Source organism: Phoxinus phoxinus, assembly GCF_949152265.1.
Source record: "Phoxinus phoxinus genome assembly, chromosome: 16".
Taxonomy (NCBI): domain Eukaryota; kingdom Metazoa; phylum Chordata; class Actinopteri; order Cypriniformes; family Leuciscidae; genus Phoxinus; species Phoxinus phoxinus.
In genome coordinates this window covers 33,999,173-34,025,245 of record NC_136891.1, presented here as the reverse complement: position 1 = coordinate 34,025,245, position 26,073 = coordinate 33,999,173, and the positions used below count along the sequence as shown (strand labels likewise).

The following is a 26,073-nucleotide window of genomic DNA, read 5'->3' as shown; positions in this document are numbered from 1 at the left end:
GCCATTATTGGACAAACTGATTAATCCAGGTGTGCCTGACCAACAACAATAATCAGACACACCTGGATTCATCAGTTTGTCCAAAAATGGCAGACAGGAAACAAAGGAGCTGGCTAAAGTTTAGGTGCAGCTGTGCATAAAGTCCATTCTTTTGTATATATAAATACACAGACATGCATGTATATATTTAAGAAATATTTGCATATACACCGTATATATATTTATACATACATAATATTATATATAAATATACATATGTTATGTATATATAACACATTTTTCTTAAATATATTCATGCATGTCTGTGTATTTATATATACAAAAGAATTATACACAGTACACACACATATATTATATTATGTAATCGCGATTAATCTTTGCCCAGCACTAACAAAAACTAAAACTAAATTTTTATTGGGAAGAATTTGTAAAAAAAAAAAAAAAAAGTATTATTTTGCCAGGTAATGTGGATATTTATGGTATTACACAAATATTATTATTATAAAAAATAATAATTTATTTATTGTAATATCTCTCTATATTTCTTTTTGGAAAACCATGTCCATGTTTCCTGACAGATGACACTGAAAAGTGTGTTTTGTGAAATAAAATAAAAAAAGGTCAGGTGAGCAGACTCTTCTGTAGCCAATCAGTGAGCAGACCACTCTTCTGTAGCCAATCAGTGAGCAGACCACTCTTCTGTAGCCAATCAGTGAGCAGACCACTCTTCTGTAGCCAATCAGTGAGCAGACCACTCTTCTGTAGCCAATCAGTGAGCAGACTCTTCTGTAGCCAATCAGTGAGCAGACCACTCTTCTGTAGCCAATCAGTGAGCAGACCACTCTTCTGTAGCCAATCAGTGAGCAGACTCTTCTGTAGCCAATCAGTGAGCAGACCACTCTTCTGTAGCCAATCAGAAACACTCTCTACCTTTCGATCATTTTACATCTTGGAGGGAATGTGCTGTCTAATTCAGTGGCTAAGTTGGTTAAAAAAGTTTTCAAAAATGGCTGATATTATCCATTAAAGGATTAGTTCACTTTTTAAAAAAACTTTTGCTGATAGTTTACTCACCCCGATGTCATCAAGATGTCCATGTCTTTCTTTCTTCAGTGGAAAAGAAATGAAGGTTTTTGATGAACACATTTCTCCATATAATGGACGTCAATGGGCCCCAAACGGGTCAAGGTCCAGATGACAGTGTCAGCGCCGCTTCAACGGGCTTTAAACGACACCAGACGATGAATACGGCTCTTATCTAGCGAAACCATCGTCATTTCACAAATAAATAGAAAAGTTTAAGTTTTATAAGCACAAGCGCTCGCCTTGCTCTGTTCTGTGATGCGCGTTCGTGACGTCACGTAATACGCAGTTACGCTGTAAAGGTCTCGCTTCTGTGAGAAGTAAAAAGTTTCTGTCCTGACGAAAATGTTCTTTTAGGCTTTTTAATATTCCAACACCAGGATACACACACGAGATGGGCATTTTAAACGATAAACTGACACAAAGACATTTGAATATGTGTGTATGGTCCTCCTTCCGCACATCTGTAAACACTGACTCGTCAAGCGTGACCTTTACAGCGTAACTGCGTATTACGTGACGTCACGAACGCGCATCACAGAACAGAGCAAGGCGAGCGCTTGTGCTTATAAAACTTAAACTTTTCTATTTATTTGTGAAATGACGATGGTTTCGCTAGATAAGAGCCGTATTCATCGTCTGGTGTCGTTTAAAGCCCGTTGAAGCGGCGCTGACACTGTCATCTGGACCTTGACCCGTTTGGGGCCCATTGACGTCCATTATATGGAGAAATGTGTTCATCAAAAACCTTCATTTCTTTTCGACTGAAGAAAGAAAGACATGGACATCTTGGAGGACATCGGGGTGAGGAAATCATCAGCAAAAGTTTTTTTAAAGTGAACTAATCCTTTAAACAACATTCATTAATATTTTTCTCACTGCCAGCTAGAGCTAAAACTCAAATGATGTATTTTCCATTGCCATGTTAATTCCGTTGAAACATGTTTTAGTTATTTTATTAAGTCAGTTATGAGAGGGGGTCTTGCTGAAAGCAGAGGATGCACATCTTAGTTGTGTGGCAAAGTGCATTCTGAGTTGAGAAGGCCAGATGATGAAGATCTTTAAGGAGTTATGAGTCTTTAATGAACCCATCAAAGACCATAATCATGCAATGATCCACAAGAGGACGTGTCTTCAGCTGATTATAAAGAAGCATGCGCTGGAATCATTACTGATTGTGTTTCTCTCCCCCTCTCCCTCCTCCTGCGAAATGGCCCATCAATTGTTAAGATCTATCATGGAAATGGAAAGTTTTTACGAAAAAAAAGAAAGCCTCGGGTGCGCGCGGTTGTCGTGGCCGTGGCGGCTGTTTACACGGCGGCCTGGTGACAAGGTCGAACAGGGTTGATGAAGTGACACTTTCCCTTTGTGTTGCTCTGCTCACGGTTTGTCAGCCTGTCATTACGGCTGATCAGCGATTGGCTCGGACGCGGAACTCTGCGCTCGAGAGAGAAAAGTTGACAGCGCTGGAGAACGGGGGGAAGAGGCGAGAGACGCGCGGAGGAGAGGAAGAGATCGCTCCTCTCACGCTCTGTGTGGTGATTGCTAATTATCTTTAGTTCAAGGAGGAGGGTGGCGGAAAATTCACTGATTTCATAATTCGCTGGAGCTGTCATTGAGGACTGATTCAGGCAAAGGCCTCTCGCCTAAATACCACATATTATCCACACCCTGTTAAAAATAATCACCCTTCCTTTTCATCAGTCATTCTTGTCAGCGTTCCTCCAGCATTTTGTTTCGTTTTAATGTTTCTTTCCTCGTCACAGATGCTCCAGTTCCACACAGTCAGTCTGTACAAGTGAGCAAAAACATACAAAATGCTGGGTTGTTTTAACCCAATTTTGGGTCAAATATGGACAAACCCAGCCATTGGGTTAAATTTTTGAATTGTATTTTTGATCCAACATTTGGGTTTGTCCATATTTGACCCAAAAATTGGGTTAAAACAACCCAGCATTTTTTTTAGAGTGCGCATTAATTCAAATTAACATTACTTTTCAATTATATTATTTTATCATTAGGAGAATTTCATAATACACGATAACACACTCTAAAAAATAATGGGGTTGTTTTAACCCAATTTTGGGTCAAATATGGACAAACCCAGCCATTGGGTTAAATTTTTTAATTGTATTTTTGATCCAACGTTTCGGTTTGTCCATATTTGACCCAAAATTGGGTTAAAACAACCCAGCATTTTTTTTAGAGTGCGCATTAATTCAAATTAACATTACTTTTCAATTATATTATTTTATCATTAGGAGAATTTCATAATACACGATAACACACTCTAAAAAATAATGGGGTTGTTTTAACCCAATTTTGGGTCAAATATGGACAAACCCAGCCATTGGGTTAAATTTTTTAATTGTATTTTTGATCCAACGTTTCGGTTTGTCCATATTTGACCCAAAATTGGGTTAAAACAACCCAGCATTTTTTAGAGTGTAACATGATCTTTAAATGCCCGTCTGTTCAGTCAACCTATCGCACCTTACATAACCAGTCTATAAAAACAATATGTGTGTGAACAGTGATCATACAACATCATACCTGAGGAGAGAGACTCTAAACATGACATGTTCACCCGATGAACTGGACACTAGTGCACTCTAAAAAATGCTGGGTTGTTTTAACCCAATTTTGGGTCAAATATGGACAAACCCAGCCATTGGGTTAAATTTTTAAATTGCATTTTTGATCCAATGTTTGGGTTTGTCCACATTTGACCCAAAATTGGGTTAAAACAACCCAGCATTTTTTTTAGAGTGTACGCATTAATTCAGATTAACATTACTTTTCAATTATATTATTTTAGCATTAGGAGAATTTCATGTACAAAGGTGCCATTGTAAAATCTCTATACTGTACATGCATTGTGAAGACTGAGAAAGTCCCTTAATATTTTACACGGATGTATTTAATAAGAATGTACTTTAGACTATGATGAGATTATATTGTATGTAATCTGTTAAACAGTTTACAGTAGTTCAAAGTCATTAAGGTCAAACTTAATGTAATACTTAAACATATGGCTTATTTCAGGATTATATGGATCACATGTTGTGAAAATTATTTTGTTATAACAATTAAAATGAACGCATTAGTAACCGAGGTGTCGCATTGTCGCCCCCTATAGGGGGAAATGTGTATCGCAAGGCAAAACTGATGTCATTTTAAACTTATTCTCTCATTTATAACTCTCTTCTTATTCGTAACCATTCTCTTTTACCACATCTCTCCCTTTGCTTTACAGGAGCACTGTCATTCTGTCTGTCTTGACACTGGAATAGATTACCGGAAGAGGAAAATGAAATCATCAGAAAGATTATACTTCATGTAAGAAATATAACACTCTCACTTTTAATAAGAGATAAACATCACACCAGCTATTAATAAAAAGCTGTTAGATAGTCTGGAGCAATTGTAACACACTACACTCACATTTATGATTATGATTATTATTTATTAGTTTGCTTTGGATGTCCTTGACTTAAATACTTTTATGATTTATACACACATTATGATTTATACACATTATTCCTGACAATTAAAAAAAAAAAAAAAACTTTTACTCAGCAAGGATGCGTTAAATTGGTCAAAAGTGACAGTAAATACATATAATGTTACAAAAGATTTTAATATCTAAAGATATTTTTCAAGAAACCCTGGAAATAATGTGTTTTTCCCACACAGATATTGCAGCACAACTGTTTTCAACATTGATAATAAGATGAAATGTTTTAAGCACCAAATCAAAATATTAGAATGATTTTTAAAGGACCATGCGACACTGAAGTTAAGTTGTAAAGCAATTATATATACCGGTACTTTATTTTTTGTTTTCATATTTGAGATACATAGGTTAATATATAGTATTTTCATTCTCACTACAAGTTATTGTACCATTTTCTTATGAAATAAATGTAAAAATGTTACGATTGGCCCTGGTCTCGACGACTGGGTCTGAGAAGAGAAAACAGAATGTCATGTCATTAATATAAATATACACGCCGTCTCTTTCTGACTTATTATAAAGCCTTTATCTCAACAGCTGCGCGTTCAGAGGATGTTTAATATGCATGTGTTTGTTGACTCCCTCTTATTCACACTCTCTCAATGTTTGCGTTTTGAATCCAGCATCCGGTTCCAGGACACACTGAACACCCAGACACAGGCCTTCAGCACACACCGTTTGATGTGACCACTTCAAACCTGGTTAATTTCATATTCAATTATCTCTCTCATTCACTCGCTTTCCATAGATCAAGTGAGCCCGACGCAGAGAATGCTGTCGATGCGCTGTTCGAGGAACTGGCGGACGCACAAAACGATGGCAAGCAGCTTCATTAGCCTTTGCATGGACGGGGTTTAGAGGTTAAGTGTGGAGGTTTCCTTGACCTGGTGTTTTATGAGGCTTTATCTTGTAGTTGACTTAGATCTTATAGTTGGTTGGATTTATGTTGACTGCTTTGATGTGTAGATTAACGTTTCAGTGCTAAATTAAATTGTTCGATCTTTCCAATGCATTCAGTCTAATAACTGTATGTCTGCCTCTACCCGTTGATAGTGACCCGACCACGGGTGCTGAGCGTGCAGGGAAGAGAAGTGACCCTGAGCCGGACCTGTGGGACCATCGCAGACTGCACCTTTCAAGAGCTGTGTGAGCGAGTGAGTCTACAAATAGGCGTACAATCCTGATTTCAGATCTGGGGCCTCATTTATAAAACTGTGCGTAGGATCCGCGCTAAAAGTGTACGTGCGCCCGAAAGCCAAAAATGGCGAGCGCAAAAAAATATTCAGACTTATAAAAGCGTGCGTACGCCAGAACCTGCGCAGAACTCACTTTATAAATCCCACTCAGCGGAAGATTGTGCGCACATGCGTCTCCTCCCCGAAATAACCATATATGAGCTTACAGCGCCTAGTTTGACTATCCTCATCTGCATATCATTTGCATATGATTATTCGTCCACCACGTGATAACATGTTTAACGGTACAAGACATTAGGAAAATATGAAATACGGATGTGCTGTCACATTACATTAATAAAAATCATTTAGTAGCCGATCCTTGCCTTGTTTTTGAATAAATAAATCAAATAGTGTAAAATACATTTCAGAGAAAGTTTTTCTCAATCTTTTCCACTGACCAAATAGTCTTTTTAAATGATTTATATAATGGAAACAGATCGACCTTGTTGTGCATTATATTTGCACAATCTGCTATTATCATGATAAGCAATCTCTGTAGTTAAAAGTTCAAAAGCATTGCATCCACAACAAATATTTATAGTCTATTTATTAAATATATATATATATATATATATATATATATATATATATATTTAAACTTTTCAGTAAATGTCATGTAGTTTAAGTGTTTAACTCCATTAATGAGAATGGCCTATTTAATCTAAATGTTTATATCAGAAATAAAACAGTTTAAATCATTGTTTTATTTAAACTGTTATGTGCACATGCACTGTAGCCTATTTATGATTAGGACTCATAATGAAGATTTACAGTTTTAGATATGCGTCAGTTTCACTAACGGCCCAACGCGCTCGCTGGCGCGAACATTTAGGGTGTGGATATTTGCTTCAAGTGATAGGCTTGGTGAGTGAAATTATATTTGTATTATCTTTCTGTATATGTATACTTTTATTTAGATTTTCTGTCTAAAAGTGACCAAAAAGTAATTTAACTCCAGCTCACCATCGGCGTCGCCAAACTGCTCCGTCTCCAAAACGTTCGTACGCATGGGTCAGAGTTTGCGTGCAGGTGCGCACATTTCCCCGTCAAGTTTGTTTTTATAAATCACAACTTATGCGTCGGAAGTGGCGTACGCCTCTCTCTGGGCCGGTTCTGTGCGTACGCAACGGTTATAAATGAGGCCCCAGGTTTCTGGGAATATTTGACAAAAGTGTTGGATGTGGATAAAGGAAGGTGTGGGTTAAATTGGGAATCCTGAATTTTTTTCAGGATTTTTTTATAACTATACAAATATCTTCACTCTACTTCATGATCAATTTATTTTTATTTATAAGTTTATTTGTATAGGGACAGTACAAAAAAACATGATCCCAGTCAAAGCTGGAAAATATGTAAAAGGCTTTTCTAGACAAAATATAAAATAAAAAATGTTAAAAAAAATTGTTACATTACACTTTTACATACTAAAATTACATTTAAATATGCGTGCATTTCTGGTTTATTTTAAACCACCGCTTTACCTTACCTAAAGGACTTTATTTCAAATATTGCCTTTGAATTGAACGCATCCTTTCTGAATTACAATATTCAGACCCCAAACTTTTAAACAGCAGTGGAGTGACACATGCATGTCAACACAGGAGATTATTATTGAATGTGAAGGATGTCAAATCTTTCTTTTTACCCTCTTACCTAACTTTATTTATTTTTTTATGCTTTTTTTCCACTTTGTTTTTCATATTTGTATTATCTACTACCACCACATCCATCATCATCACTCTCCTGATACTATCGCTGCGTCCAAAATCGTGCAGGTACAACTTTTGAATTTATTTTGCGATCGTCAAAAATATGCTCTATATAGTAGGACTGGGCAAAAAAATAGATTTTTCGATGAATCGATTTTTAAAATGTGGTCGATTCAAAATCAATTTTCAAAGGCCAAAAATCGATTTTTTCCCCATATTTATTAACCTATCACCCAAAAGCCAGTATTAGTTTTCCTCCACTGTTCATAGGCTTGCAGCCTCCATGCTACAGATAATGCTGTGAGGTTTTATGTTAGTTTAATCTTAAACATAAGATAAGCATACATTTTTCATCTTGCATCAAAATCCTGTCTATTCACTGTATGCATTTGAAGTTGGGTTTTAATGTACGCAAGTGTACCTAAAATAAAAAGAGTTTAATATACAGGTTTGTGGCTCTATTTCTTTTTATTAATTAACCACTTGTAAACTTATGCTCACCGTTTTTTTAAAATAAATATTGGATTTGTATTAAATCTATATTAATTGAGTCGAATCGGGAATCGAAATCGAATCGAATTGGAACATCTGAATCGATACCCAGCCCTACTATATAATATGAATATGGGAAGTATGAATTTGGACGTTCTTAATGCCATGTTGTTGCGGTCACGTGACCTACCAGCGTCTGTTGCGCCGCTTCACTTCCATTCATAAATCCCATCGGTTGGGGGATATGTGCACTTCAGAATCAGAATTTATTTACCACAGTTTTTCACATGCTATATAGTAGGGAATTATTCGATTTTTAGAAGCAGTGTATGTAATCGCCCATGCCTTGACCCATCCACCCATAACTAAATTTATCTTTGCAGCCGTGTGTGTGTGTGTGTGTACTTGTACAACTGTCTTTGTGAGGACCAGTTTGAGTTTTAGAGCATTGGAGTGAGGACAGAGATTGGAGTGAGGACAGAGAGAGTAAAGTGAGGACATTTTGGCCGGTCCTCAGTTTCTGAGACCGCTTTAAAGCCCTGTTTGAGGGTCAAGACTTGGTTTTAGGGATAAGGTTATAATGAGGTTAAGGGTCGGGTTAGGGTCAGGGTTCGGGTTAGGCACTCAGTTGTGCTGGGTAAGGTTAGAGTAAACTGCTAGAGATTGCATTGTGCCAATGAATGTCCTCATAAAGATAGATGTACGAGTGTGTGTGTGTGTGTGTGTGTGTGTGTGTGTGTGTGTGTGTGTGTGTGTGTGTGTGTATGTGTGTGTGTGTGTGTGCTTGTTTATGTATGTAACCTTGGACTTGGTTTACCAGTTTGAAGCTCCCTTTTTGTTTGTGAAGGAAAGAAAGGATGAGTATGCTGCTCTCTAATGGAGCCGAGGCACTGTCTCTGTGTCCTTCAGTGCTTTTGAGAGCGCTGTTCACTTCAGTGTCCTGAGTGTGTGTGTGTGTGTGTGTGCGTGCGCATGTACATGTGTGGATTTGCCTGAAGAGTCCTCAACTTCTTCATAGTCAGGCTAATGCAGTAGGGACGATGTCAGCATGTGTTAATGTGCTTTCCGCTGAGTTGCCACGAGAGCATGTTGCCCAGAGAAGATGCAGCGTATAGTGTGAGATAGAAGATGAGAGACAGACATTCAAGAGGAATAAGCACATGAGATGAGAGAGATGGATGTGCCAAGGTTTCAGAGACAACATCAGTGAAGTTTCCTTCTCATTCAGTGTCGCGCTGGAGAGACGCCTGATGCTGTGTGTATTATACTATACTTACAACTATATACACTAGTGTTCAGAAGTTTGGGCTCATTAAGATTTTTGAATGAAATCTCTTATGCTCAACAAGGCTGCATTTATTTGATCTAAAAAATAGTAAAAACCAGTAATATTGTGGAAAATATATATTTTTTATGTATTATATTCCTGTGATGACAGAAACATTTTCAGCATCATTACTCCAATCTTCATTGTCACATGATTCTTCAGAAATCAGTATAATATGATAATTTGATGCTCAAGAAACAAGAAAACAGTCGTGCTGCTTAATACTTTTGTAGAAATCATAATTTAAAAAAATTCTGGACCCTTTGATGAATAGAAAGTTCACAAGAACAGTATTTATTTGAAATATAATGTTTTGTAACGATCTGAAAGTCATTGTCACAATTGAATGCATCCTTCATGATTAAAAGTATTAATTTCTGACCCTGAGTGATACTGTATATACTGTACATACAAAGTTAATACTTAACCCAAAAATGGAGGTTATGTCTTCATTTACTCATTCTCATGTCGTCCATATCCGTATGACCTTCTCTTTTGAATAATGTCGTGACCTTTTCTTCATTTAATTATGTGAAAGCACAAAAACAATTAAATATTGTTCATACAACTTTTCATTATTCATTATTAAAGTATTATTCTGAAGGCATATTATAGCTATATGTGATTTGAAATTGAAATCATGATATGGGTTGAAACGAGTAAAACAGAATGTGAGTTTTTAGAATACCAACTATAATAGAAAGTGAATGTTTAATCATTAATGTTAGCTAATCTCTCCATATTTAATGTGTGTTTATTTGTCCTGTACAGCCGCTGGGTGCGGGGGATTATCTAGAAATCTCACGGCAGTTTGACACGGTCATCATCCGGGATGTTCCTCACCTCGGGGTTGGGATGAAGGACCAAGCTAGACGCCTGACCACACTCATTGACAACTTTTACGACCAAAAGGTAACGTCACAAGACTTCCTGAAAGCTCACGTAGGCCTTTAACATCTTCAGAATAACAAACACTTGATATTCATCAAATACATTAGTTTCATACCTTTGTGGATTTAATCATAATCTGCCGTGTAGTCCTCAGTCTGTTAGCAGCAACACATGTACAACGTCTGAGTCTCTGTGCCTGAAACGCTCAGGTTAGAGTGGTGATGCTGGCCGCCGCACCGCTAGACCGTCTGCTGGACCCGGGGCCGATGACCGGAGAGGAGGCCAGGGACCGCCTGATGCTGGACGAGCTCGGCCTGACCGATGTACTGACGACACCCTCAAAACATCACATTACACTTCTGAACTAGGGCTGGGAACGATTAATCGCATCCAAAATAAAAGTTTGTGTTTACATAATAAATGTGTTTTTTATATATATATATAAATACACACACATGCATGTACAGATTTAAGATTTTTTTTTAAATTTATATTTATATATAATATAAATGATATATAAATCTATATACAGTATATACATGCAAATATTTCTTAAATGTTTACAAGCATGTGTGTGTATATATATATAAAATAATTATACACAATACACACACATTTATTATGTAAACACAAACTTTTATTTTGGATGCGATTAATCGTTTACCGCCCTATCTGAAACTATATCATAAACTCATACTGTCAGCATACATTAATGTAGCATCAGAAATCTCTTATACCAGGCCATGAGTGTTATTATTTTTTATTTATAATTTCTATTCTATTTCTATTCCAAGTCTTCTGAAAATATCAATTTTGAAATTACTTACTCTGAAATGTCATTTGTGGTTTATATTCTATTTCAGTATTTATTCCTTAGCTTTTTATATCTATCCTTAAGCTATTCTATATAGCTTTCATTCATTTTGTGTAAATTTTAGTACTTCAATTTTCAGTTAGTTGCCAATGCAACATTTCTAATTTCCGTTTTAACATTTAGAAGTTATGTAATATTTATATTGTATTTTATTCCAGCTTTGGTTTCAATTACCTGGCAACTATTTTTAATAGGTCACGAAGAGGAGTTATCACTGATGAAAGGGGTCATATATCATACATTTCTATCGTTTTATTCATTTCCTGAAGTCGAATTGTAATGTTAGAAACAGTTTTATGCCAAACATTTCCCAACCTCTCTGCACAGGCCATTTTTGATCTCTTGTTCCTTTAAGAAACTCCTCTGCGTTTAGACTTCCTTCTCATAGAGCGGTGCAGGGATGACTTGTAGTAATAATAATATGTTTATTTTCTATAGCGCCGTTCAAGAACCCAAGGTCGCTTCACAATGCAATACAAATAACAAATAAGCAGCAAGCAAACCGATACAAAGGCCATCTGCTTATAACAGACAAACAGTTGACATGAATCAAAGAGAAGCATATTGTACTATTTATCAAAGCATATAATTAGGACAAAGTAAGTAGCAAATAGGGCTGAGAAACGGAGAAAACAGTGTCGAGGATACTTGTGTATTGGACTTGTGTGTAGGCCAGCTCAGTTAGACAGTTAGATTTTTTTCATTGAATAATTGCAGAAAATAAGTTCTGTGACTAACAAAACTGTGTGTCTCCTGTGATTCTTCCAGGTTTTGTTCATCGTGATAATCTTCACAAATGAACACATGAACACATTTTAATGAGTTGTGAAGCGTAGATATGGCAGAAGTCTAAAGCTGTAAACAAACTACAGCACAGTCGCATCTTCACCGTCACTGAGCTTCCGACAACTCTCAGTCTTTGCTTAAAAACATTTTCCCTGAAAGTTCGAATAGTTAGCAAGTGTGTGATTATAAACACAAGAAGGCTTTGAAAGTGATCGAGAGTAGATGAGTTTATGACGTTTAATGTCCCCGATAACCTCTGGTGTCCCATTTACAAGAGGATATTTCCTGATGTTACTGATTAAATATCTGATGATATTCCTGATGGAACTGCCAGCGCTAGAACGCTAACTCGTTTCCAGGTTTTAAATGTCATCTCTCTATAACCTCTCCATTTCTGGGCAGTCAACTTTATAATCACTCTGCAGGCAACAGACATGTTCCATAGAAATATGCATGGTAATGTATGGATATGACCCCTTAAAGTTGAGAAATCTTGATTTATTTTTGCTAATATCTGTAGAATGGCATTTGTAATTGCTCTACTGCCTATATGTATTTTGTTCAGGAGGCCAGTGAGCGCTTGACACTCTTCACAGCGGATGAAGAGATCTTCGCCTTCCGGAGGACAGTGTCTCGCCTCACAGAGATGCAGACGGAGCACTACTGGACCAGTGCGGATCGGACTACCTCTCAGTAGAGCCCATGTGACCTCCTCAAACATTTGGGGAGGCACATTTCCAACACCATAAACAGACCGTCAGCCTTATTACTAAAATCTGAAATCATCCATATACTCACAGCATTAATATGCAAAAGTAAATGCACATGCTGCCAAATGAGTAGATGTCTAGCTCCCTCTAGTGGAGGATGTGTTCGGCAGTATTTATTATGTATTTGGAAATACAGTCATATCGTTCAAAATGGGAATAGCAAATATATGTGAATGCTTTATGTAGTTATAACAAACAAAATGAATTATGAGATAAAAAGTTGAAATTATGATATGTTTGTCATAATTATGACTCTCACAATTCTGACTTTTTTTAAAAAATAGATAAAGTTGAAATTATGAGAAGTTATGACATCAGTCAGTTTATGTCATTATAATTATGATTTACTAAAGCATGATATTTTTCTGATGTGGCAGAAGTGGGCTTCCATACTTATTAAAATGGTTACAATAAAACGTTAAGCATTGTCTGTCTTAATTATGTTAAATGATAAACTGGCAAAATTAATGTTCAAAGACAAAAAGTTCAAATGTTCACTGCCAGAGTTTTTTCTTCCTCTCTCCACTTGGGACCAGAAACTCAAAAAAAGAAAAAAGAAAAACGTACATTTTAAAAAGTCTCTTTCCTGTCATTTCAATGTTTGGTCTGAAGGCGGCAGTAGAAGACAGTCATGTTCCCTGTTCGCCTGTACACACCCCACGTGCTCGGTGTTATTGTTTTAAAGGACATTAGTACAGCATACTGCAGTTCTCTATCTGAGGGAACTAGTGTTGCCATGACCCTCTCCAGAACACAAGATCTATATCCATATGCTCAGCAAGACTCAACAAACATAAGGGCTTATGATTGAATTATACATTTATGTATCACAGGAGACCTTGAACACACACATTTCATATCTACAATCACCATCCTCATGGCAATAAGTGTACTCTACAGTTACATTATTAGAAGCATTGTGTATTAGGTGCTGCGTAATTATTTAAGATTTAAGATACACAAGCTGGTGTCAACACAATGGTAATGTTCACCGGCAGACTTTTCCATTTATGCAGGATAAGGAACAAAGGAGAATGAGATGGGGGATTTAATTCCTTTAAAAATATAAGGAATTAATAAATGAGTCTTTGAACAAACGATTAGTGACTGAATACGCAACAGCATTTAGTGCCACTTGTTGTCCATGCAAAAGCATCACAGAATGGCACCAATATATTATCCAACATTAATGTGCGATTATGCAGGCTAATCTGAGTTATTTCTGACCCTGCATAAATGTCGTTGTTATTTTTAATCTAATCTCGATTAATTTGATTATGCGCGCATTTCTGCACAAACATCTGCGTCGACATCACTGCACCGAGAAAATACGCATCCCTGCAGGAACAAAGACGTGCTCGTGTTTTGGTAAGACGTCACTGTACCAGACCAGAGCAGCGCCACGCAGGACAGCACACGGGTATAACATTTCTTGATTATGAATTACGTCATGTGTTTGAATAAAGCGAGGCTGGCAGCAGGGGGCGTGTCGTGGCGCGGGGATTAAAGGGCCAGCGGCAGGGGAAGAAGACATGCCTGGACATTCGTCAGTCAAACCTTTCTTTATTATTCAGTAGCAAATCTTCTGGTGATTTCATATCTTTCATTAATTTTAGGCAGATTATTTTTTATTTTTTTACATGCAATGAAAATGGATAGTGATTTTAAATGTCAAGCTCCAAGACAAAAAAAAGTATCATAATAGTGGTCTGCAACTCATACACTAGTCCAAGTCTTCTGAAAATATCTACTTTGAAATGTTATTTGTGGTTGCGTTTGCATGTGGCATTTTGAAGTCATTGATTGGCTCTTGCCTATACACTAAAAAATGCTGGGTTGTTTTAACCCAATTCTGGGTCAAATATGGACAAACCCAAACGTTGGATAAAAAATGCTATTTAAAAATTTAGCCCAATGGCTGGGTTTGTCCATATTTGACCCAAAATTGGGTTAAAACAACAGCATTTTTTAGAGAGTATATAATATGACTGATTTCAACATGTTTAAATGCTTTTATGCCTTCAAAAAACTTGTTTACCAGTCATATGGACTACTTTTATGGTTCTATTACTTTAGTGACTTTTATTCCATATTGTGATGTACATCTGAGTGTAGCAGATTTTTGAAAAAGAAAAAAGCACATTAAATGATATAAGGAAGTGTGTTTTTGAAAATCAAGTTATGACACATGAGGTCAATAAAAAATGTCACAATAAGATCTACGACTTGCATTCACAAAGCAGATGAATTTTCATGTCAGGCTGACTTTTATTGTACAGGGCAGATTTACGCAAGAAAATTGGAACGGTGGAAAAATTACATTTTGGGAAAACAATTAATTTAAGATATTACTTTCCCAGGCATTTCATTATAATCAAACTTGCAACTCCTATAGCCTGTGTTAAAATGCTGGCTACTGTTACATAAAAATGTTCTAATCTATAACCTCTAGAACATTTCTGATAACATGCCCAGATCATGTTGTTTGCATGTCTGAACCACAAATTCTAGCAACTGAATCTATATTTGGAAATCGCATGAAGTGATATGTGCTCTCACAGCGTGGAGTGGCTTGTTTGAACATGTCCCGTCGGCTGTCGGCGGCTGTGGCCCTTTAAGAGGCGACCGCATGCGCGCGATCAGGGGGCAGGTCCTGTCCGCGTCTCCTCTCTGTTCTCTCCCCTCCTCTACTCACTCAGTCCTAAGTTGAGCTCGCCTGAGTGCTGACAGACGATTCGAGCAGACAGTCCTCCTGTGGCTTCAGATAGACAGAAGGGTGCAGAAAGAGAAGGGACTTTCTTTAGACGGGAATTTTCTGCACTGTGACGCGCGCGCGCGCTCTCCAACAGGCACGTCTCTGGATGCGAAGTGACATCGGGTGTCAAACAGCACAAAAACACCACTGCGGTCTTCGAGCACGCTTAGTTACTGTAGTGTCTTGACACAGCGGTGTTTAGATGGTAGCCCGCTGGATGGGACAGCTCAGGTCTTTTGTCACTGCTGTGACTTATGCCCGTGATGGTTGCGCGCAGTGACGTTGTTGCGCTTTGTCCGTGGATACTGGCGAGGTGCGCTGGAGAGAGATAGTTGAGTTACATCAGTGCACCAGTGACCGGAGTGCGACACAGAGGAGAGACGGCTCTAGCTGAATGGTGCGTGTTGAGGTATTGCAAATAATATTATAATACACACTCATGCATGGATATATACAGAGAGAGACTGGATTTGTTGTTTTGTTTACATGAGCTACAATAGTAGGACTCACTGACATTTTGGCTGACAGTGCCGATTAACGTTCGCAGTGTGCAATGCTCGTACACCTGTGAAAATATTGCACAATGAAATTAACATTTTGATGTTATTCTTATCGGTTCTTTGTCCACTTTTCATTCACGCTGCTGTTTTAACCCACATATCTGTCATTAATAATAAATCGGATAATATTATTTAGCCTATTGTTACGCAATAATGACTGCACGAATGATACATTGAAACCACTGTTATTGTGAAAGTAAAGCATTTAGGACATATGTGTTTTACTTTCGGAATATCAGTGGTTTAAATATATCATTCGTGCGGGTTTCTCTGTTGGAATACGGATAATGTTTTCATGTGCGTTATGTGTGTCATTATGAAGTGAAATATGTGCCATCAAGCGAAGTGAAACCGGAGCAATTTGCGAATACTATACGTTCACGTGACTGTATAATCTGACACATTAAAGCGTGAACATTTAATTATACATTTAATGACAGTAATTATCGTTCTATGCACAATTGTATTTATGGGTATAAGGTGTGTCACGTGGCTTTATATTGTATTTTTGTGTTTCTGAAACAGGGAGGAGTGCTAATCATCATTAAGGTTTGCACTGGTCGCTCAAGAGGCATTAAGCAACATTTAGAATAGAGGTGCATTCATGGAATGCGACTGTGACCGCTTCTAACTTCGAGACCGTACAGAGGAGTGACTGGTGGAGGCAATGGCAGAGACGACCCTTGAACCGCTGACCTCGCTGGATGTTGCCATCGATCCAGATTTTGAGCCACAGAAAAGGCCGAGATCATGCACTTGGCCGCTGCCGGAGTCCAGTTCGGCAAAGCCTGCGTCCAATGACACTGACATAATCCCAGAGGAAGAAGATGATGAGGATGACAGCGCAATGGCAATCAACGGCATGGGTGAAGGAGAGGACAACGGCAGCCCAAGCCAGGCAGATGAACTGCATCCCATTAGCGGGAACACGGACTCCCCGCTCTCCTCTCAGTCTGCGACCGCAGCGAGTCGGGGCGGTCACGGTAGCCAACCGCAAACTCCCCGGAAGTCATCTTCACGGAGGAACGCGTGGGGCAACCTGTCCTACGCAGACCTCATCACGAAAGCCATAGAGAGCACCCCAGACAAGAGACTGACACTGTCCCAGATCTACGACTGGATGGTCAGAAGTGTGCCGTACTTTAAAGACAAAGGCGACAGCAACAGCTCGGCTGGTTGGAAGGTAAGCGATCCGCTTCGAGCACGTTCCCGAGCACCCCCATAAATACACACTTTGGTTGCCTCTGCTAATGAGCTGATGAGTTTAATCAGGTGTATCTGATTCAGCAGAGATGCAAAATGTGTACTATTGGTGTGTGCCCCTAATGCCAAGTTCACACTACAGGATTTTACGCCCGATTTGCAAATCGTTGAGCTCGCCGACAGGTCGGGTTGTTATCGCGGGGGATTAGCGGCCGATGAACGCTCGCCAATCTGTTCGTATGAAAGAGCCAACAGCGCATCAAAGACGCTCGCAGACGCCTCGCCGAGCCCAGAAGAATATCTAGCATGCTAGGAGCTGTCGCACGACTCAACCACATGTGATGTCATGAGCTACAGCCAATCAGAGCAAGGCATGGGTTGACGTCACCGTGAAAATACGCTTTTTTTTCTCAGAGCAAATCATCGCGCAAACACTTTGCAGCACTAATTTCTGTTTGACGTCCATATTCAAACAAAGACTCGCGTGTTGTGTACTTGTGTTCTTCTTCGCTGGGTAGTGGCGCGCTCGCTGTATTGCGTCATTTCCGGTTCGTTTTATCGCGTGATTTTTCGTGACAAAACGTGGTTTGTAGACAAGATAGAATCGTTGGATGACAGAGTTGTTGTCAACTCGTGTAGTGCGTGACCTCCTGTTGCGGATCGATCACGTTGTGTCGTGTGTGTGAACAGCTCAACAACTTGAACACTCCTGATTTCACAGAGAGCGAGTCATGTAGTGTGAACCGCACAGTTACGCCCGACGGTTATAATCCTGTAGTGTGAACCGCACAGTTACGCCCGACGGTTATAATCCTGTAGTGTGAACTCGCCTTTAAAGATCAAGGTTGAGAATCAGTCCGCTAGAGAGTGTGTGTCACGAGGTGTCCTTGTTTATTTCGTGCTGCGTCCTCGTAATGCATCACAACCAGAAACACATGTTCTGGCACACTTACTCACGCACAAAAAACTGGAAAGACTTCGAAGGTTCGCGTGCGCGTGACTCAACAGTGAGCAAGCTCAAGTGACGTCACCTGTAAACAAACTATTTGGATGCCAGTATAAAAGATGAATTGCTTATAAGGCGTGATCAGTATGGAAACATTATGACAACACTATCAGATGGACTTAGTTAAAGATGGTAAAACCCCCAAATAAGTCTTATTTATAAATGTATCCAAATGCAGTTATGTTCATATACACGCAGCACGGCTTATGTAAAACTTGGCATGGTAAATGTACCCGCGCTAGAAGCTGCCCAGACGGTTTATGTAGGTGTTGAATGGCATTAGGAATTGCATAACAACTCGCGAGTTTCTCCTTAGCCGTCAGGACTGCCTTCAAAGGGAATGTCATGGTCATGGGCCATAGCCAGCGTAAGACATATGGGCCTTTCACTCGCAGACTGGGGTGTGTTGGGTTGGGGGAGGGGGTTTAGTGTGGGGTTGTGGGTGTAAGGTCAAGGGCTGAGTCTGCAGCAGGAGGCATAGCGTGCCTGTCCCATTGGCTGTAAATAGCCATGAATTATAATAGTGAAGGAGAGTTACTGCCGTGCCGGGTCTGTGGCAACGGCAAACTATGCGGACTCCAGCTCAGTGTGGAACTCATCTAACATTCAGGACTGTGTGTATGTGCATGATCATATTTCTCAAACGGCTATGCAAAACATGTTATCTGTCAGTCAAACATGCTTTATGATCAAATACTATAACCCCAAATCTAGCACGAGTGCACACACAGAAACACAGCTACCCCGCTCTCTATTAGGATGAGCAGTTAGTACATAACTAGGAATTTGCTCCTGTTTCCTTGAGCTCTGAATATGATCCATGCACACATCTGATGATCACTCTGAGTGTGGGCGCTGGTTTCAACACAACCACAGATAAACTCGCATGCAGTTGCCAGCCAATATGCACATTTGCATTTACATAAAACACACAATAAATTATGTAAATGATGCATTTAAAGCATCAGCATTGCATTTATGTGCTAAAGTTGGCATTAAAATGGAAATTAACCCCATCTAGTTTCTAAGTAATCCTACATTTCTTAATGTGCACAAATGATTCATTCAGATCTTTCTTTTTTTTTTATTTTTTTTTTATGACATATCAAAATATCTCAATATTCCAGTAAAACGGCTTCTCTCTGGTGACATATGCCGGACTTTTCCAATCATTTGGTCCGATTAAACCCCCTCCCTTTCTTACACATTCAAGATAGCAAGTTCACATTCAGATCTGTCAATCAAAAGCTGTTGGATAGAACAAAACAGAAGTTAAATTAAGATACCGAAAGAGCAATGGAAATAGTTGTCTTAGTCAAACACAAAGGTTGGAATGATCAAGTACAGGTGCAAAAATGACAAGAAGCTGCATCGCTACGGCTACCAGGTCATTGGTCCTCAGTTTTAATGAGCGGGTTTGGATGACATGTGATCTCATAAAGGCGTTCCTTTGTTTCTGTTGAACGAACTGTTGTGACGGTGCAGGGAGTGACTGTTAAACATAGATGACATTACAGCACACTCCTCTACTCTTACAGGAGAATGCTGTGTGTGTTTTAATGAACTGGTTGTACAATTAAGTCTCGAATGCGTTTAATTTTTAATTTTTGGGGGTTTCTTTTGCAGGTGTACAAGTGGTTAGATTTTACTGATTAATCGTTCTCATTCACAATGAGCTCCTGCTGTGCCAGATCATTCCTCTAATGCAAAATGATGCACTCCACTCTTGAAAAAAGCCAGCGTTTAAATTATTCACTTCTTCAAGCATTAATTCAGGTCATTTTATTAATTTTTAAGTGAAACCTCTTAAGCATCACACACACACACACACACACACACTTGCCAGCTTACTTGTAATCTAGTCCACCAGACACTTGTCTATCCTCTTTGCTATGTTAGAACTCTGTGTAACCCTGCTGTTTATCTCGCATCTGAAATATAATCAGATTATGTAACTTAAAAAGAACAAGCTACTATAATGTGTTGCAGCATTTCTGTTCCTGGAACTCTTAATGTGCCGAGCTGCCACGCTAGGCCCAATTGAAATGTTTCAGTCACGCTGATGAAAGTGATCCGGTCACCCTCCGTATTCGGCGAATTCCACTTGGCACAGTTCCAGGACGCTGTGTTTTAAGTGTTTCTTGTAATCTGTTTATTCTCAAGAGAGTGGGGTCACAAATACAACATTAATATTATATATGCACATAATGCGTGCAAAATTGCATTTCAAAAAGTACATAATATCTGCATCTTTAAAGTTGCAATGAAACAGAAGTGATGACAGATCTTTTCTTGTGTGACGGATTATCGAAAAAGAAAGAATGTAGGGTGGGGACTTAGTTAGTTCCTTGTATATGTTGTTGATTGGATTTTGAGATGTGAGCGAGCGCTGAGACAGAGAAACGCAAGCTTGTAGGGGGCGGAGTCTAAACAGACTAAATAATTTTTTCATGCTGACTTTTTTAAAGAGGGTTTAAAAATGTGTAGGAGATTATTTTGCAGCTGCTATGACTGTTAACTCGTACAATCACTGTTTTATGTCTCGATTGACACATGTGAATGTTGATGTTTGGTGCTTTTATACATGCCTGGGCATGTTTAGGTGTGTGTGAGATCTTGAAGTGAGTGTCACTGGGGTCATAGATGTTTTGCTATGGTTACACTAAAGCTTAAAGTATACTTTAGGCCCTGTTTACACGAGAACGCTCGCGGGTGAAAACGTAAAAATATTTTATCGGATGTGCCTTTCGTTTACACGGCGACGGCGTTTTTGGGGCTTAAAAACGCACAAAAGTGAAACCGCCCTCCAGAGTGGAGATCTTAAAAACGCTCCACCGTCGCGTTCCCGTCTAAAGGGTAAAAACGCAAAAGTCTGCTAGACAGTGAAGGCGTCGCGTACGCGTTTACGTCACAGGCATGCGCCAGTACAGGAAAATAACAAAACATTATCAAACTAAAATATAGCATTAATTTCATTGACAAAAAAAACAAAAAAAACAAATCTGTCATTTTTGAGTGACATGTGAAGAGCAGCGAAGGGTTAAAGCAGCGGCTTTACCGTATTAAACATGACAAACTGTGTCAGCGTCTCTTTCACTTTCAGTGCTCCACATCGCCACCTAGCCGTCTGGAGTGCACACTACATCCAATCTCACACACTTTTGCGTCACCATATGCACGCAGATTTCCCCCCATAACGCTCGTCTAAACGCAGAATAAAAAGTAATAACGCAACGCCACTTTTGTGTTTTCTCTTCAGATCGTTTCCGTGTAAACATAGCCTTAGTTTAGATGTGAACGCTTGCCGTATGCGTGCAGCCGAATGCATAGCCTTTAGTATACACCATTTAATAGCGTGCATGAACACATCCCCTTGACACATGCACACTACAAAGTTTCGTCCTTTTCCAGTGTCTGCGCTATTTCTCTCCAGAAGTTAAGACCAATAAAATATTGTACTATTTTTTTTTTTTAACTAGAGTTGTTGGCATCTATACTGTCGTCTTAAGTAGTTTTATGTTGTTGTTTTTGTGAAACAACGGGCCATGTCAGTGTGGCCACCTCTTGGACAAACCAATTAGAGAAACAACTGAGCACACTGAGTAAGTGTGGTTAGACAAATCTGGTTATGTGCGTATTAAACTGATGATGACGGAAACCCTTGTACTCGTATGCAATGTGCTTCCCAAGACCAACATCACTTGCTCTAATTCACACATACAGCACTTCCCCCCCCTCGTCCAGCAGACATTTTCATATTTGAAAATATTTGATTAAAACAGACTTCCTGATGGGGTAGCTCTACTACTGAGGCGTTTTAGAAGCACATATGCTGCGGTAAATACATTTGCATGTATTTCTAGTTCAGCCTGCCCTGTGCTTCTTAATCCCCTTAATATACCCACTCAGTTTTTTAAAGGGGTGTTAAAATGCCCTTTTCACAAAAATTTAAATAAGTCTTTGATGTCCCCAGAGTGTTTGTGAAGTTTGAGCGCAAAATACCCAATATTTTTATATAGCATGTTAAAGTCACTTTTTGAGGGTTTGCAAAAACGCACTGTTTTGTATCTGTCCCTTTAAATGCAAATGAGCTGCTGCTCCCGGCACAGGGGGCGGAGCTTCAACAGCTTGTGTGTCCTCAGCAGCTTTGATTTCCTCACACACACACACACACACACACACACATGCACTGACATTTTATGTTCAAACAAGTCAGACAAAGATGGAGAGACTCAAGAAGAAGTGACAACATGTAGAAGAACGGGACATTTCTGATTGGTTAGTTGATGAATTTATGTTGCTGATGTGCTCTAGTCATTGATTAGCATATTCTGTCATGATAATCTATAAATCGTGTTCAGGGGGCGGGGCTTATGTAAATTATAGGGTTGGTGATGTCACTAACCCGGGAGGAATGTCGTGTAGTTCCTACCAGCCGTTTGTTGTAGTCCTTTTCTTTAAAAGCAAATATCTTCCTTTGCTTTGAACTTTGAGCGTTGTAACTTTGCAGATGTTGTTTATGATCAAACAGCAACATCACACACTAACTATAGTTAGAAAACACAACATTACACACTAACTACAGTTAGAAAACACAACATTACACACTCACTACAGTTAGAAAACACAACATTACACACTAACTACAGTTAGACAACACAACACTACACACTAACTACAGTTAGAAAACACAACATTACACACTAACTACAGTTAGAAAACACAACATTACACACTAACTACAGTTAGAAAACACAACATTACACACTAACTACAGCTAGAAAACACAACATTACACACTAACTACAGTTAGACAACACAACATTACACACTAACTACAGTTAGAAAACACAACATTACACACTAACTACAGTTAGAAAACACAACATTACACACTAACTACAGTTAGAAAACACAACATTACACACTAACTACAGTTAGAAAACACAACATTACACACTAACTACAGTTAGAAAACACAACATTACACACTAACTACAGTTAGAAAACACAACATTACACACTCACTACAGTTAGAAAACACAACATTACACACTAACTACAGTTAGAAAACACAACATTACACACTAACTACAGTTAGAAAACACAACATTACACACTCACTACAGTTAGAAAACACAACATTACACACTCACTACAGTTAGAAAACACAACATTACACACTAACTACAGCTAGAAAACACAACATTACACACTAACTACAGTTAGAAAACACAACATTACACACTAACTACAGTTAGAAAACACAACATTACACACTAACTACAGTTAGAAAACACAACATTACACACTAACTACAGTTAGACAACACAACATTACACACTAACTACAGTTAGACAACACAACATTACACACTAACTACAGTTAGAAAACACAACATTACACACTAACTACAGTTAGAAAACACAACATTACACACTCACTACAGTTAGAAAACACAACATTACACACTAACTACAGTTAGACAACACAACATTACACACTAACTACAGTTAGAAAACACAACATTACACACTAACTACAGTTAGACAACACAACATTACACACTAACTACAGTTAGACAACACAACATTACACACTAACTACAGTTAGACAACACAACATTACACACTAACTACAGTTAGACAACACAACATTACACACTAACTACAGTTAGAAAACACAACATTACACACTAACTACAGTTAGAAAACACAACATTACACACTAACTACAGTTAGAAAACACAACATTACACACTAACTACAGTTAGAAAACACAACATTACACACTAACTACAGTTAGAAAACACAACATTACACACTAACTACAGTTAGACAACACAACATTACACACTAACTACAGTTAGACAACACAACATTACACACTAACTACAGTTAGAAAACACAACATTACACACTAACTACAGCTAGAAAACACAACATTACACACTAACTACAGTTAGAAAACACAACATTACACACTAACTACAGTTAGACAACACAACATTACACACTAACTACAGTTAGAAAACACAACATTACACACTAACTACAGTTAGACAACACAACATTACACACTAACTACAGTTAGAAAACACAACATTACACACTAACTACAGCTAGAAAACACAACATTACACACTAACTACAGTTAGACAACACAACATTACACACTAACTACAGTTAGAAAACACAACATTACACACTAACTACAGTTAGAAAACACAACATTACACACTAACTACAGCTAGAAAACACAACATTACACACTAACTACAGTTAGAAAACACAACATTACACACTAACTACAGTTAGAAAACACAACATTACACACTAACTACAGCTAGAAAACACAACATTACACACTAACTACAGTTAGAAAAGTCAAATCATACTTTACCCTTTAAGGTGTACATTACAAGCTTGAAGCTCTGACATGTTTTTTTCTTTTTCTGACCCCTCATTTCTAATTACGCAGGTCCGCCTGCCACGGTGCAGATAAATAGTTGTCGTTGAAACTTTAATAGAGTACAATAAAGCTAGATCTCTATGCCAGGAGCTTTAGGCCAGCAGTAATGAGAGCAGATGTGGCTCTGTAGTGAATGCTTATTGCAGTGAACATAGGGAAATTATAGTTTTAGGGAAATACTGTGTCTGTGATCTCATGCATCATCCCTTTGAAAGATAACAGAGAAACGCTGTCAGACAGGAGTGGGCGATTATTGGCCGGTTCTGGTGACGCAGACGTCTATTTCGGGGCTTGCACGCGGGAGTATATGTGTCGACTTTTGATTAGACAGAAGATTGGATTGATTAACACAGATTATGTTATGTTGAGTGTGGCGGTTCCGGTTTCGATTGCGGGGCAGGTGTTTATTAAATGTGGTTCTGTGATGATGCAAGGCTTTCAGATCCTCCTTGACTAAGCAAATTTATTTTCTGTGACATAACACCACTGCGGCCACATCCACACGGTGAATTTGGTAGTCAAATATATGATGGCTTCAGTATCAGCCATAAACTTAAATCACTGGAACCCAGGGCAACATTTTATGGGTCCAATAAATAGAATATGACAAAGTTTCAGGAACTTTACAGAGCTACGGGTTTGAATAGCTCGATTAAAAGTTTTAATTTATCCTCACACAGTATGCTAACCCAGGGGTTCCCAAACTCTTCCATGACGAGGCCCCCCCAAATACCACGAGGTTCTGGCCAAGGCCCCCTTTTGCAGGATGTGTTACTGAACCCATCGACAACAACGGCAAATGTAGAAATAAATAAATAAAACATCTGTGAACATCAGATTATGTGATGGTGTTTGATACCAGCCAATCAGAACGATTATAGAGATGCACCGATTAACATTTTCTAGGCCGATTACCATTTTTCATTGAGTTTGAACTTCCGATACCGATTTTAGCCGATTCCGATTCAATTTTTTCTTACCACTTTACAGCACACACAAATATTTTCTATTTTATTTTATTTTATTTTATTTTATAAAACACCATATACTTTTACCCACACTGAATAATAAAAACAAGTTTAAATGGGTAAATTTCATAAATGTATCTATATTTTTGAGTCTCTGTTTTCTTTTTTGACATCCCCTATATACTCCAGTTCTTGTTAAAGGTAGGGTAGGTCAGAATTGTCTAAAAAAACTTGTATTCAGATTTGTTTAAACTGTCTTTATATACCAATACATAATTAAAATGCAAGTACTCTGAAATAGAGAGTATAAAAAAACTGAGTGACTCTAGTGTATTTAATCTTCAATAAACACAGCTCATTAATTCCATTCACTCACACCTAAAAACGGGTGCGCGACTCTTACAGAGCCAGTAATAGCGGCGG

At 38.5% G+C, this 26,073-nt stretch overlaps 2 protein-coding genes across 4 annotated transcripts in view; both read left to right on the top strand.

Annotated features, from left to right (window-relative positions):
* Positions 1-13,109, top strand: part of afg1lb (AFG1 like ATPase b) — a 33,073-nt gene extending 19,964 nt beyond the window's left edge. Inside the window, exons 8-13 of one of the 2 annotated variants that reach the window (XM_079584613.1) lie at positions 4,340-4,422; positions 5,349-5,419; positions 5,654-5,754; positions 10,138-10,278; positions 10,467-10,580; positions 12,483-13,109. In XM_079584613.1, the coding sequence (XP_079440739.1) occupies positions 4,340-4,422; positions 5,349-5,419; positions 5,654-5,754; positions 10,138-10,278; positions 10,467-10,580; positions 12,483-12,614 (642 nt within the window). In that variant the 3' untranslated portion in view covers positions 12,615-13,109. The remainder of the gene's footprint in view (positions 1-4,339; positions 4,423-5,348; positions 5,420-5,653; positions 5,755-10,137; positions 10,279-10,466; positions 10,581-12,482) is intronic. The other variant, XM_079584614.1, reaches the window with a different exon arrangement.
* A 2,589-nt stretch (positions 13,110-15,698) lies between these two features.
* Positions 15,699-26,073, top strand: part of foxo3b (forkhead box O3b) — a 51,192-nt gene continuing 40,817 nt past the window's right edge. Inside the window, exons 1-2 of one of the 2 annotated variants that reach the window (XM_079584610.1) lie at positions 15,699-15,839; positions 16,528-17,185. In XM_079584610.1, the coding sequence (XP_079440736.1) occupies positions 16,670-17,185 (516 nt within the window). In that variant the 5' untranslated portion in view covers positions 15,699-15,839; positions 16,528-16,669. Of the gene's footprint in view, positions 15,852-16,527; positions 17,186-26,073 lie in introns of both variants that reach the window. The other variant, XM_079584609.1, reaches the window with a different exon arrangement.